The sequence below is a fragment of the Drosophila miranda genome, chromosome 2 (genome assembly GCF_003369915.1).
Source record: "Drosophila miranda strain MSH22 chromosome 2, D.miranda_PacBio2.1, whole genome shotgun sequence".
Taxonomy (NCBI): Eukaryota; Metazoa; Arthropoda; class Insecta; order Diptera; family Drosophilidae; genus Drosophila; species Drosophila miranda.
The window spans coordinates 5,203,281-5,215,938 of NC_046675.1; the positions used below are offsets into that span (position 1 = coordinate 5,203,281).

Below are 12,658 nucleotides of genomic sequence, written 5' to 3' on the forward strand. Positions count from 1 at the left end.
AATAGTAGCTTAGGCGAGGGAAGAAAATTGCAATCCCCGAACCAGCGTCGCGGTTTAGAAGCTGATTAATTGATAAGCAGGTAGAACATGCTGGGTCTGGGCGGGATTCCGACTATAAGATACCCGTTACTCAGATTTATAATGGACGCGGTAGGTAGAATCAATAGACTTTGGGCCTGCAACAAATTTTATTGTTTCCAATTTGGAGGTTTGGTGGATCTAAGATCATTGATCGGCGCATTCGGAAGTGCTCGTGGGTACTAAATAAATGATCTTGATGCCAGCAAATCAATTCGAAACAATTTTGTATCATTCATTGCATGAGTCTTTTTTTTATGGCTCAGTTTTACAGCTAACGCGTGATTTGACAACAATAAACGGTAGTAGAACATAAATGAGAGTGCGAGAGGAGAAACGACACAGGTCGCACGCTCTCTCCCACCCACACCCACACACACACCTGCAGATGAAAAGCAGAGACAGATAAATAGAGAAGCGCAGCGCAGTACAGGATATAACGTTTACGTTTATCACACAAATATCAAGATCAAGCAAATCATTTTGACACATTTCTGAACAGAAATGTTAATTGAATTTGAATTAGAATTAATATTAATTAAGTGTGTGGTGCTGAGCAGACCAATTGTTGCACCCATATGCATTTTATGAGAGAGCAGAGCAGAGCAGAACACAACACACAGAACAGAGAGACAAATGCTAATTGAACAGACAAATTCTTGTTGAAAGCAATTTCAGTGCCGTGCGCGAGAAAGGGAAAGGAGAAAAAGCCACAGCTGCTGTCGTCGCTGTCTTTTGTTGACCATTTCGACGTCGAGTCGACGTCATTAAAGTGCAGTTAATGTGCCAAAAGGCAGAACAAAAGTCAATGTCAAACGGCAGCAGCTGCCGAAGGAGAAGGACAGAAAGAGAGAGCCGGATTAGTGGGTGTGTGTGTGTGTGCGTGTGTGTGCGAGTGTTTCTTTGGGTGAGTGAGAGGGCAAAATCTGAATGCATTTCCGCAACAAATCGCCTCTTGACAGTAATTACTGCCAGCGCGAATGGCAATTTATGACTATCAGAATCACAGATCTTGATACCCTGTAGCTGTAGGGCGGGCCATTTCTAAGCATAGCTGGAGAGGCTTTCAAGGGCGGGATAACGATAGCTTAGTCGGGTCATATGCTACGATACGACCATGGAGTGATCCGGATTCTGGTGGGCAACACAAATCTCTGTGAAAGTTTCATGCACATAGTTTAAGATATTCATATATGGACATATATGTACATACATTGATTATTAAACTGCAAATCCCTGTCGCTGGACAAAGTGCTTCGCTGCCTGAAACCAGGTGTTTGTCCATATGTACATATGTATATCGGCTCGTCTGTTAATTCTTTTCTATAAAATATTTATGCGATGGTGTCGAGAATGCTGCCTCATCTGCGTTGCAAACTCTGTTTTCCAATCAAACTTTGGGTCCACTATTTGCTCTGAAGGGACAAATTTCTTACCTTTTAATCTGGTGACATCAGAATGGCATTCCTCAAAAGGTTATATGTATATCTTTTGTCTTTAATTTAAATTTTACCTCTATAACTCGATTTTAACAATTTTTAAACAGAATTTGAGGACAGAATTTGAGTGCGCTTCTATATTTTTTCAGAACTAAAAATTAAAAAATGTATTATTGTTGGTACATAAAGATTTTTGAATCTTAATGTTTTATTTATATTTTGTTACATTACTGTATTTATTGAAGAACATTTTGAAGAATACGAAAAAAATATTCGATTCTATTATTTTTTCCATAATTTTACGTAGCTGTACGTCGAGGTCATAGTTAGAGTTGATCAAGAGCTCAGACGACTACCTCAATTAGCACACGAACATCAGGGTATGTCGGATATGATATGATATAGTGATACCCAAGTCAGGTCCGACCATAGTTGATGGTAATACGGACAAGGAATCCAAACCATAACAAAAGAAACCCGCCAGATAACTAGATAAATACCACATTGCCTCCCGATTATCAGCCTATTAGCTGATTAGCCTCAGATTTAAAACTGAGATTCTTGTTCTCTTCTCTGCTTTGCATTCCAAGTGGATTTGCTTTAATCCTCTTAAGGGCAGTGTGTTTGATCTTAAGAGCCCATGAGAACAGGGTGTTCCAGTAGCTGTCCTCTGCAGATATTTGTTTGAAGGTCCATAGTCCTAAAAGATTTAATCGTTCCAATTTAGTGTATGACCATGAAATTGTTGCAATTTGTTGCTATATTGTATGTATAGTCGCTAAACAAATAGCGAGATTGCATGTTTTGGAACGCAGGTCTTTCGTTTTGTGTGTTTCTTCCGACCCGATCCCAAATATTCAGTGTCCCCACCCAGATATAATGGGGTTATAAATAGACATCAATGCACTGCACCTTTTACTACCGTACTTTTATCAGGCATTCACCATCAGCGCAGCGCGGTGTTTGAATGCATTTTATGAATAGCGAAAAAAAAATCAACAAAAACACTCGCACACAAATTCTACAAGCGCGTCGACTAACGGCCCGGCAACGTCACGCGATTGGATTGGGGGTTGGGGTGGGCGGGGTGGGCGCTCATGAATGAACCCCCCATGTGACAAATTGTGGAAATGATTGACCTCAATAGTCGTTACAATTACATTAAGCGGCAAAGGGCCAACAAGAATGTGTGTAAGAGGTCCGGGTCCGGGTTTCGTTGAACAAGTGTCAATCGGTGGGCGCCAGATGGGTATTTTTGCAAATTAAAATCGAATTGAAATCAATTGAAGTGCGGAGAGCGGAGAACATGTGATTTTTATGGGATCGCCAACGAGCGAACAATTCAATTAAGATGTTAAATTAGCGCCGCAAAGCGAGCAACTCCTGTTAAAATCAATCAGAGCAAGATCGCAGATCAATAATATACTCTATGGGAGCATAAAGTGTACACGAGCAATATCAGAGTTGATGTTCGTATGAACCGATAAGAAATTTCTGCTAGCAAAATATTCTTGGCTCCTACAATGTAGCTTAGAAATCGATCCATATTTTTGTTGGGTCATTTAATTATTAATTTAATTACTTAAAAGACCAGTTCGGTTTCAAAATCCAACCGATGTTGCGCCTACTAGCTACGGATGACAAATTTAAACTATGGAATGTATCGATATTTTAGTGCGATAAATTGTATCGAACGCTTTGGGATTTTCGTTTGCTGAGTTTTCTGTCATATTTTTGAGTGGTATTTTTTCAAATTTCACTTTCGGTCACATGCAAACGCTGCGAAAGACGTGTAAAGCAAAAACGAAGAGAACGCAGCGCAGCCGAAAAAAAATTTGAAGCAGCACTGCACGCGTTATATTTATATTTTCAAAAGTTTATAGCAACATTTAAAGTGATTTGCCAGTCGAAATTAAAGGATAAAAGTGCCGGGCAGCCGTAAGTTAACAAATCTTTACAGCATTTGTCGTATTGCAGGCGCTTTGGCCGATTCGAAAATTTAGCAAGAACCGAAAAAGCGAAAAAATTTTGCACAGCGGCGACGACGGCGGCGGCAGAAGTAGAAGCAGCAGAGCGGCTGCGGCGAATATGAATGTTGTTGGCCAAAGGGAGCGGGAGTAGCTGAAAGATGAAAAACGGCTACGCAACGAAGTGATAATATAGTTAAATAGAATTTACACCACCATCCCAGGGCATCAGATGAAGTTTTGGAGTGGAATTATGTGTAAATTTGATATGTAAAATCGGCATGTGCCGTGGAGGGGTGTGTGCGTGCTTGTGTGTGTGTGAAATTCTTATTGGAAAAGCGTGCTCATCAGTGTGAACGAACGTACGAGGCGAGCGAAACATTTCGGCGGTGGCGGCTGCGGCTGCTGCTCTGCCGCTGTGGTGGTGTGCGTGCGTGAGAGGGAGAGCGCGCCGCACACGCTTTTTTAAGGTGGTGTGGAAGACACACAAAAGAAAGACAAAGAGGAAGAGGAAGCACTCCGCCGCTGCGCTGCCGGCAAAAGCGTGCTGTGCTGCCGACGTCGCTGCATTTTGTTCAGCCAGGAATTTCTGGCGCTGGCCCCAAAATAACTTCAAAAACATTTTGATTGCCATTGGGCCGGTGATCGCTCTATCATGCGGCATCTGTCAATATGTACTATATACAACCCAAAAATATCTGTCAAATCTGTTTTTATTGTTTTGTGTTCCTGTGCTAATTGCATTTGATTTCCAGGAACCTCCGCAGAAGCAAGCGAAAAGACTGATTACAAAGTAGTGGAAGCATCCAGGACCAGGACCAGGAATTGTTATAAGGAGAGAAACTCAAGAGAATCAACTCATCTGCAACGAAATCGAGAACTGCAACTGTCACTGTCACAACAAAGAAGGAGCGGGAAACGGGAAGCACAGCAAACTGCATTCGGCTAGGACAAGCCGTGCGTGAGAGTGCTGGAGGAGGAGCAGTCGGGAAGGACATCAGGATAACAGGATAACCCAAGCCACCATCAGGAGCAGCAGCAGCATGGAAGATCTATTGGTGGAAGTCCGGCTCGAAAATGGCGCCTACTACAAGGTGAGCCACTGGCCAGAGGGATGGGCGGTATTGTGTGTGTGTGTGTGTGTGTGCGCGCGCTTTGGAGAGAGAAGTCGCCTTTTCCCCGTGTGGATACGGAGTTTTTGGGAGCCCTGCCCCATGGCGGCTGTGTGCCTCAGTTTCTAATTTTGTGAATTTTAGCTTTATTTCTATAAATAACGGCAACATTTGTTGAGTGGAGTCTCTCGACATCATCGCCGCCTCACCACGCACACTAGTGCACAGTGACGCAGGCGCCGCTGCTTGCAGCGCAGCGTGGGGGTGTTAGCGTTGGCGCTGGCAGCGCTGCTTACTGCGCTGCCCATTGACGCGATTCAAATCTGATGAATTTCCCTTTCTAAACAACGAGATTCTCGATTGATCCTTCTCGAAATCTGCTGAAACACGACCGCAAATATATTTTGCATACTTCTGCCTTTGGATCCGATGATTCGTAAACAAACAAATTCAAAACTTTTGACGGTGCAATGATTCAGCAGCGTCGCGATAAGAAAAAAGATCATCGTCATCACAGCTGCAGGGAAAATCATGGCGTTCTTGCAACAACAATCTATAGGTCGTAGGGCGCGTAATGTGGAATGTCCTATCCGCAACTGAATTTCCCGATCTTGCATTGTTAATGCCTTTTAGACCGCCAATCATAAAAATATCATTTATATATAGCTAAATGAAAAATATCATAGGCATAGGCCACATTAATGACACACATTTTTCTCTCTGTTTTTACCAATGCTCTACCTCTTGCCGCGTGCCCTGCCCTGTGTCGTCTATGCAACAACCAACTAACAACAACACCTGCAAATGCAACAAAAACAGGGCCATGTGACAGCTGTCGCCGATGATGGCATCTTTGTGGATGTGGATGGGTAAGTAAAAAGTCGAAAACAACTCCAACCGCTAGCGCGAGTGCGTATGCTTGAGCGAAATTTATAAAATGTATTTTCCAACTAATTTGCAACAATTAATACAATCAGAGCAACAACAGGGACCACAACAACCAACGACTGCAGCTGAGGGTCGTCTTTTTGGCATCGAAATTAGAAATTAGAGATGCCGGCCACGCATCATTTGCGAGTATGCTGCCCTGTCCTGCTCCTGCCACAGCGCACGCCCCTCCCGTCGTCTGGCAAATGTTTAATTTGACGCAATTTGTTAAACGCCGCTACTGCACAAACTGCTGGCTGACGACAGACAGACCGACTGACCAGGGCGATCCACGACTGTCCACCACTGTCCGCCCCACTCTGACAGCTTTTCAAAGGCAATAACTGTGTAGAGTGTGGCACAGAGAGGGGCACAGAGAGAGAGCAAATGGCCAGGAGGCAAGCGGCGTAAGGCAGGGCCAGGCCAGGCCGGCCGTATCTGCCAGAACTGTCAAGTGCGAGCGACAAATGCCACTAAGCAGCGGCGCTGCTGCCGCCTCGGCCAGCGTCAAAGGCGAAGCTATTTTTAACCGCGGAAAGAAACCATTTATATATATTTATTTATTTCCAACCTGGTTATGAGGCTCCAATCGTGCAGTTTGTAACGCGAGGGATCTCCAAATGAAAGCCCACATCGTTCCCAACAGAGATAGGCGATATAGAGGGACAGCAGAGCCTCTACTTGGGGCTAAAGGAATTCAAGATTAGATTGTAAATTTAGATTAATTTGTATTTCCCATAGAAAGTGTATACAAATATCGTTGTGCTGGGTATAGTTTTTGTAGCACTGCATTTCTTGTGACATTTTTGGAAAGAAAGTTGTTCGATTTTTTGGGTTTAAATTCGTTGTTGTCTCGTCCATCTTCCATCGCGCATCTTCCCGCCTGAGATTCACTTCGAGCTGAGAGCAGCTGGATCTAAATTTAGGTGCACCCCACTATCCTGTGGCATTTCCGATCTGCGATCTGTGTCTCGTGGCGGGAATCGGGACTGCCGGACTACCACCCACCCCCACAATGGTTCTTGTTCTCACAGTTGTTGCTTCTTGCTCTTGCTTGGCCCTCTGCCAGTGCCAGAGCCAAGGCAGCTGCTGATGCTGATGCCGCGTGCTGCCTTCGGTCTGGTCTGGTCTGGTCTCTGCCGGCGTTGGCAAACACCTGTCTGCGGGATTCTTTTCATAATTTGGGAAATGCATTTTAATTAAATGAGGTTTTCTTTTGCTTGTGTTCCTTCCGCTTACCCAACCAATAACCGATCCGATTGCAGCGTGACCGAAGTGAGGAAGTATCCGTTTGTGAGCGTCCGCCTGCCGCCAGAGGAGACCGTCGAGGTGGCGGCGCCCACCTTTGAAGAGGGCATGGAGGTGGAGGTGTTTACGCGCACAAATGAGCGCGAGAACTGCGGCTGGTGGGTGGCCGTCATCAAAATGCTCAAAGCGGACATCTGTGCGGTGGCCTACATTGGTTTCGAGACGCCCTACACCGAGATCTGCGAACTGGGTCGACTGCGCGCCAAAAACTCAAATCCGCCAATCACAGCCAAGTCGTTCTACCAGTTCACGCTGCCCGTTCCCGAAGAGCTGCGCGAAGAGTGAGTAAACATCTCGGATAGGACCAAGAAAATGCAGAAAATACAGTCTGCCATTTGTCTGTTTCAGAGCCCAGAAGGATGGCATACACAAGGAGTTTCAGCGCACAATCGATGCCGGCGTCTGCAACTACAACCGCGACCTCACCGCCCTCATTATCCTTTCGAAATGGGAGCACACTCAGAAGCGCGCCAGCATGCTCAAGGATATGCATTTTCGTAATCTCTCACAGAAGGTTCGCTCGCCAATGCCAATCCCCTCACCCCCACACCAACCTTCCACTGAAATGTATCCATTCTCCACTCTGCGTTCTCATTCAGGTTATGCTCTTGAAAAGGACTGAAGAAGCTGCCCGTCAGCTCGAAACGACTAAACTGATGAGCCGAGGGTAGGTCCTGCTGCTAGCAACCCACAACACATTTGAATCTGTTTTTCTTACTCTCTGCACTGTGTTAATTTTGCAGGAATTACGTTGAGGAATTCCGAGTGCGCGACGATCTCATGGGGCTGGCCATTGGCTCGCATGGCTCGAATATACAGGCGGCACGCACGCTGGTCGGCGTCACCAATATCGAGCTGGAGGAGAAGTCCTGCACATTCAAGATCAGTGGCGAGACCGAGGAGTCAGTGCAGCGCGCGCGCGCCATGCTCGAGTATGCCGAGGAGTTCTTTCAGGTGCCCAGGGAGCTGGTGGGCAAGGTAATTGGCAAGAATGGCCGCATCATACAGGAGATTGTGGACAAGAGCGGCGTGTTTCGAATCAAGGTGAGTGCTGTGAGTATTGTACACTAGCAAAGAGCCCCAGACCTAATCTGTCCCACGCCTCCTTCGTCGATGATCCACACACACGCACACACACAACAGATCGCTGGCGATGACGAGCAGGATCAGAACATCCCACGTGCGCCGGCGCATGTACCCTTTGTGTTCATTGGCACCGTGGAGAGCATTGCGAATGCCAAAGTGCTGCTGGAGTATCATCTGTCGCATCTGAAGGTGAGTGTCTGAAATGGATGCATGCGTCAAGCAATTGCTGAGCACACATTGTTTTGGCCAACTGCAGGAAGTGGAACAGCTGCGTCAGGAGAAAATGGAGATCGATCAGCAGCTGCGAGCCATACAGGAATCCTCGATGGGCTCCACAACAAGCTTCCCCGTCTCAAGGCGCTCAGAGCGCGGCTACAGTAGCGACATTGAGTCGGTGCGCTCTATGCGTGGTGGTGGCGGCGGCCAGCGCGGTCGTGGCCGTGGACGCGGTGGCGGCGGACCTGGTGGCAACGGCGGCCTCAATCAGCGTTATCACAACAATCGACGCGACGAGGACGACTACAACTCCCGCGGTGACCATCAGCGCGACCAGCGAGGCTACAACAACGATCGTGGTGGCAGCGCCGGTGACGGCACTGGCAACTATCGTGGCGCCGGCAACAACCGTCGCGGTGGCATCAATCGCCGGCCGCCACGCAACGAGCAGCAGAACGGCAGAGACTATCAGCACCACAATCACACCGAGGAGGTGCGAGAGACGCGCGAAGTGAGCAGTGTGGAGAGGGGTAGGTTAAATGAAACACAATTAAACAATTGGTGGTTCAACTTGAATGTTTATTTCGCAATTACTCATAAATCACATCTTCTTCCCTTTGCTTCCCGCAGCAGACAGCAACTCGTCGTACGAGGGCAGCTCGAGAAGGCGCAGAAAGCAGAAGAGCAACAACGGGCCCAGCAACAGTGAGTAAAGCTTGATGTAATCCCTTCACTGGTGTAATCCTGGCGCCTTATCCTTTCGATCTGACAGCAAACGGTGCGGTGGCCAACAACAGCATCAAACCACAACAGCAGCAGGCGCAACAGCTGCCACAGCAGTCTGCGGCGCAGCCGGGCAAGGCGTCGCTGAATGCCGCCGGGGAAAACAGCAAACAGAGCAGCATTGGTAATGCGAACACCGCCAGCGGACCGAGCAAGCCCAAGGATCCATCGCGTAACAGCGACAAACAGCAGGCGGGCGCACAGCCACAGCAGCAGCAGGCGCCGCAACAACCACCGCAGCCACAGGCAGCGCAGCAATTGCAGCAGCAGCAGCAAATAACTCCACTGCAGCAGCAGCCGAAAGCGCGCCGTAACAACAAAAACCGCAGCAGCAACAATCACACGGATCCGCAGGTCGTCTCGCAGCAGTACCAACAGCAGCAGCTGACGGAGAACATCAAGAAGGAAGGTCTGGTGAATGGCACGTCCTAGGCGGAGAAAGGGAAGATACCGAACAACACAAATGGCCGCATCGCTCGAGTACATTAACGTTCGACACTAGGCTGTATGCGCAGAGGGCAGAGGAATAAATATTAATGTTTATATCGTTAAAAGTCGCCGTTGCCCCCTCAATACCGAACAACTGCAACAACACCAATACCAACAACTGAAACTGAAACAACAACCACAACAACATCTACAGGCAACAACATCCGCAACTAACAAGTTCGAGAAGAGAAACTAAATGAGTAACTGAAAAAGGAAATCATAAATTAAATATACATGAGATATGTAAGAATTGTAACAGCATATACTAACACCCACACACACACGCCCACGCCCACACCCACAGCCACTCTCATTCACATATACATACACACACACAGTTCGAATTATACACAAAAGAATTATTAAATAAAATTCATGGCTAGGCTTATAATTTAAATTGAGAGTTAACCTTGCTTCGATAACAATCAAAATGAATGAATGAATGAACAAAAATGAATTATATTTATGTACGAATATAAAAACCAATTCAAAAGCAATTATTATCATGCGAAACGAGTCGAGACAAAAGGAAATTTAAATATGTAACTAAAACTTAAACCCTGTTCCAGGCAATTAGCGTAGTTTTTCGGAAAATGAAAGTCGGCGGAGATGAGCCTCGCTTCCAAAGCGCCGCTCTCGTCAAACCCGAAGAGTTTCGATTATAAATATTGTAGTTAAAAAGGAGAACCATGTAATTGCAATATTTTGTGTGTGTTTTGGTTAAATAATTATTTAAAGTTTGTTAGTTTTTTGTGTATAATTCGTGCGTGCAGACCCACTAAATCGCCCAGCAGTTTTTTTCATTTTTTGTAAATCATTATTTTTGTATTATTATTGTTTAGTTTACAAGTGTAAAAGCCACGACAAACAAAAGGGAATCGGCGGCGAGTGCGCAGCGTTTTATTGTTTCTTTTGTGCGTTACAACATGGAAAATCCTCTCTTATTTGTATAATGTTGTATTTATTCACTATTATTAACACACCCACACACACACACACACCACTCACGAAAATACATACATACGTACATACACTAGTGCACGCGCTCGCTCATGCAAAGGAGCATTCGGAGGGAACTGCATTGAATTTGATTTTGTTTTATGAATATGTATACTTATAATTTAGTGGCCAAAACCTACAACGCGTATACTAACTTAGTCCTCTATTGAATACTCTTAAATTATTTAAACACCAACCACAAAACAGCGCCGAACATTGAACACAATCCAAGCCCATCAACACTAAAGTGGTAAACATTTAGAGCAAACCATAATAATGGGAGCGCCACTAATTATAATTGAAATTAGTTGAAGCAAACGGGAAAACAACCAGAAAAAAAAACAAAATAAAATATGAAAAACATACAAAATGTAAAGCAAAAAAAAAACATAAACCAGAATGCAAAACCCATCTAAGAACAAGAAACAAAAACAACCGACAACCAGAAGCAAAAACAGAAGAACGGTATGGAGTAGTTCCATTTATTCGAAGAACAGTGTCAATAATATGTAAGAAAATCAAAACAAAACACACACATTTTAACATTCATTTGAAGGAGGAGAAGAAGGATGGTTAACATAACGGTACAGATAAAGGTAAAGATAAAGCTAATGCTAAATAAAAGTAATGTTGTGTAATTCAGATTAAATACGAGTAAAACAAACAAACATAAACACAAAACATAATAATATAAATTTAATGAGAACAAAAATGTGCGATTTAAAATTATTATTTATATGAGGATGAACTTATAAAGAATAGAAATATAGCAAGTAAATTTTATTAAATTAAAATTTATATATATATAAAACCAACAACAACAACAAAACATCAAAACAAAACCCCAGTGAACTTTTACTGAATTTTCTTTGAAATTCGAAAACTAGCGAAAGTCTTCTACACAATTTTCAGATGAACAAACTAGGGTTCAAGTCGGAATTGTACCACTTTGGCACATTCCCATGGAGTGCACTGAATTTGGGTTCTCTAAAGCTTTGTTGGCATTTCACATTGTGCAATTTTATTTAAATATTAGCTCTACAATTTCTGGAGCAGTTACATAGTTTTAAATGCAGGAACAAATTCTGCAGCTTGGATGATAATTTTCTAGAGTTGATTCGAATTTCCTTTCGCTCGCTTCTTGAACAGGGCTGTGGCGTTTCTCGTACACCAACCAAAAAACAAAGAAACAAAGTTGTAATCACTTCATGGAGTATAGTATTGATAAAATGAAGAATTTTTTAAGACCGTGATGTGTTATGTGCCGATCCGTGCGTGTTCTTCCGTGAGTCCCATCTCTAGTGCTAGTTGCCGCATGACACATCCGCACATCGTTGAATTCGCCGCAATAATCTCCATGCCATAAAGCGTTTGGGTGAAGCATTTATTTAGTTCCGAAAAATCCATTTGTTTACGGGAAAGTCCCCGATTATATGTTGCTTATCGTTGTTATGGCTTGTCGCGGCGGCAGTGAAGATAGTGGCTGTGAATGGTCAAAGGCAATATTTTGGCTACACAACCAGCTAACCACACTGCCAAAGCGCATAGCCAATTGAATTTTCTGGATTTGATTTGGTTAAAACTGATTTTCGAATTTCGTTCATTTGTGATGGTTGGTGGAACGACAGGGTATATGCAGGTATATTCAAAACATAAACACCGAACACATCTCTTTCCTCTCTCCTCGCACCCGCTGCGTTTCGGTGCGAAGCTTTTGCGGTACGCCATCTTTTGGCTGGTGTTGGTGTAGCTTGCGGTGAACTGTGCGGAACGGACCGGGCGGGCGGTTGCCGTTTCTGGGGATTTCCCTCTATGCTGGTTTTTATGCTACGTTGCGTGTTGAAAGCTCTCGCCTGGGCGTTCGTTCGCTGCAAAATAGGCAATATTAGCTTTTAGTTATCGAGCCGTTAAGTGGAGATTATGTTTGGAATACTATAGGGAGGGAGTTTGGGGATGGTTTAAGCTACTTCCCCTCCATGCCGTGATCTATGGCCTCCCCAAAAGATCCCACTCGGCTTGACAGCTGTGGTAACTTTGGATAATGGACTAAATATATATTTAAAGTTGATTGCCACATGCCATGGGGTTATTATGTTAATTACGGCTAGCTGCTCCAATTAGAGTCGGTGTATTCAAGGTCATCGAAAGCGTGTCATAGTTCAAGCCACTTGAAGATGAAGGCTATATGTGGAGCCATCTCTGTAGATGATTGGCTGTTGGAAAGTACCCTTGAGTGAAATAAAACCACAAATCA

At 44.7% G+C, this 12,658-nt stretch overlaps 1 protein-coding gene across 3 annotated transcripts; it reads left to right on the forward strand.

The window, feature by feature from the left end:
• The first annotated feature begins 3,293 nt into the window (after positions 1–3,293).
• LOC108156631 (synaptic functional regulator FMR1) lies at positions 3,294–11,085 on the forward strand. Of its 3 annotated transcripts, none has more exons than XM_017288227.2 (11): positions 3,294–3,455; positions 4,240–4,578; positions 5,416–5,465; positions 6,789–7,112; positions 7,180–7,345; positions 7,431–7,498; positions 7,575–7,884; positions 7,975–8,106; positions 8,174–8,663; positions 8,767–8,838; positions 8,906–11,085. In XM_017288227.2, the coding sequence occupies exons 2-11, from the start codon at positions 4,528–4,530 to the stop codon at positions 9,346–9,348; spliced, it is 2,106 nt and encodes a 701-aa protein (XP_017143716.1). In that variant the 5' UTR covers positions 3,294–3,455; positions 4,240–4,527; the 3' UTR covers positions 9,349–11,085. The 3 variants fall into 3 exon arrangements, with proteins under 3 accessions (XP_017143716.1, XP_017143715.1, XP_017143717.1); XM_017288226.2 differs by having other exon boundaries at positions 3,295–3,455; positions 8,764–8,838; XM_017288228.2 differs by having other exon boundaries at positions 3,296–3,455; positions 7,575–7,875; positions 8,764–8,838.
• Positions 11,086–12,658: the final 1,573 nt, after the last annotated feature.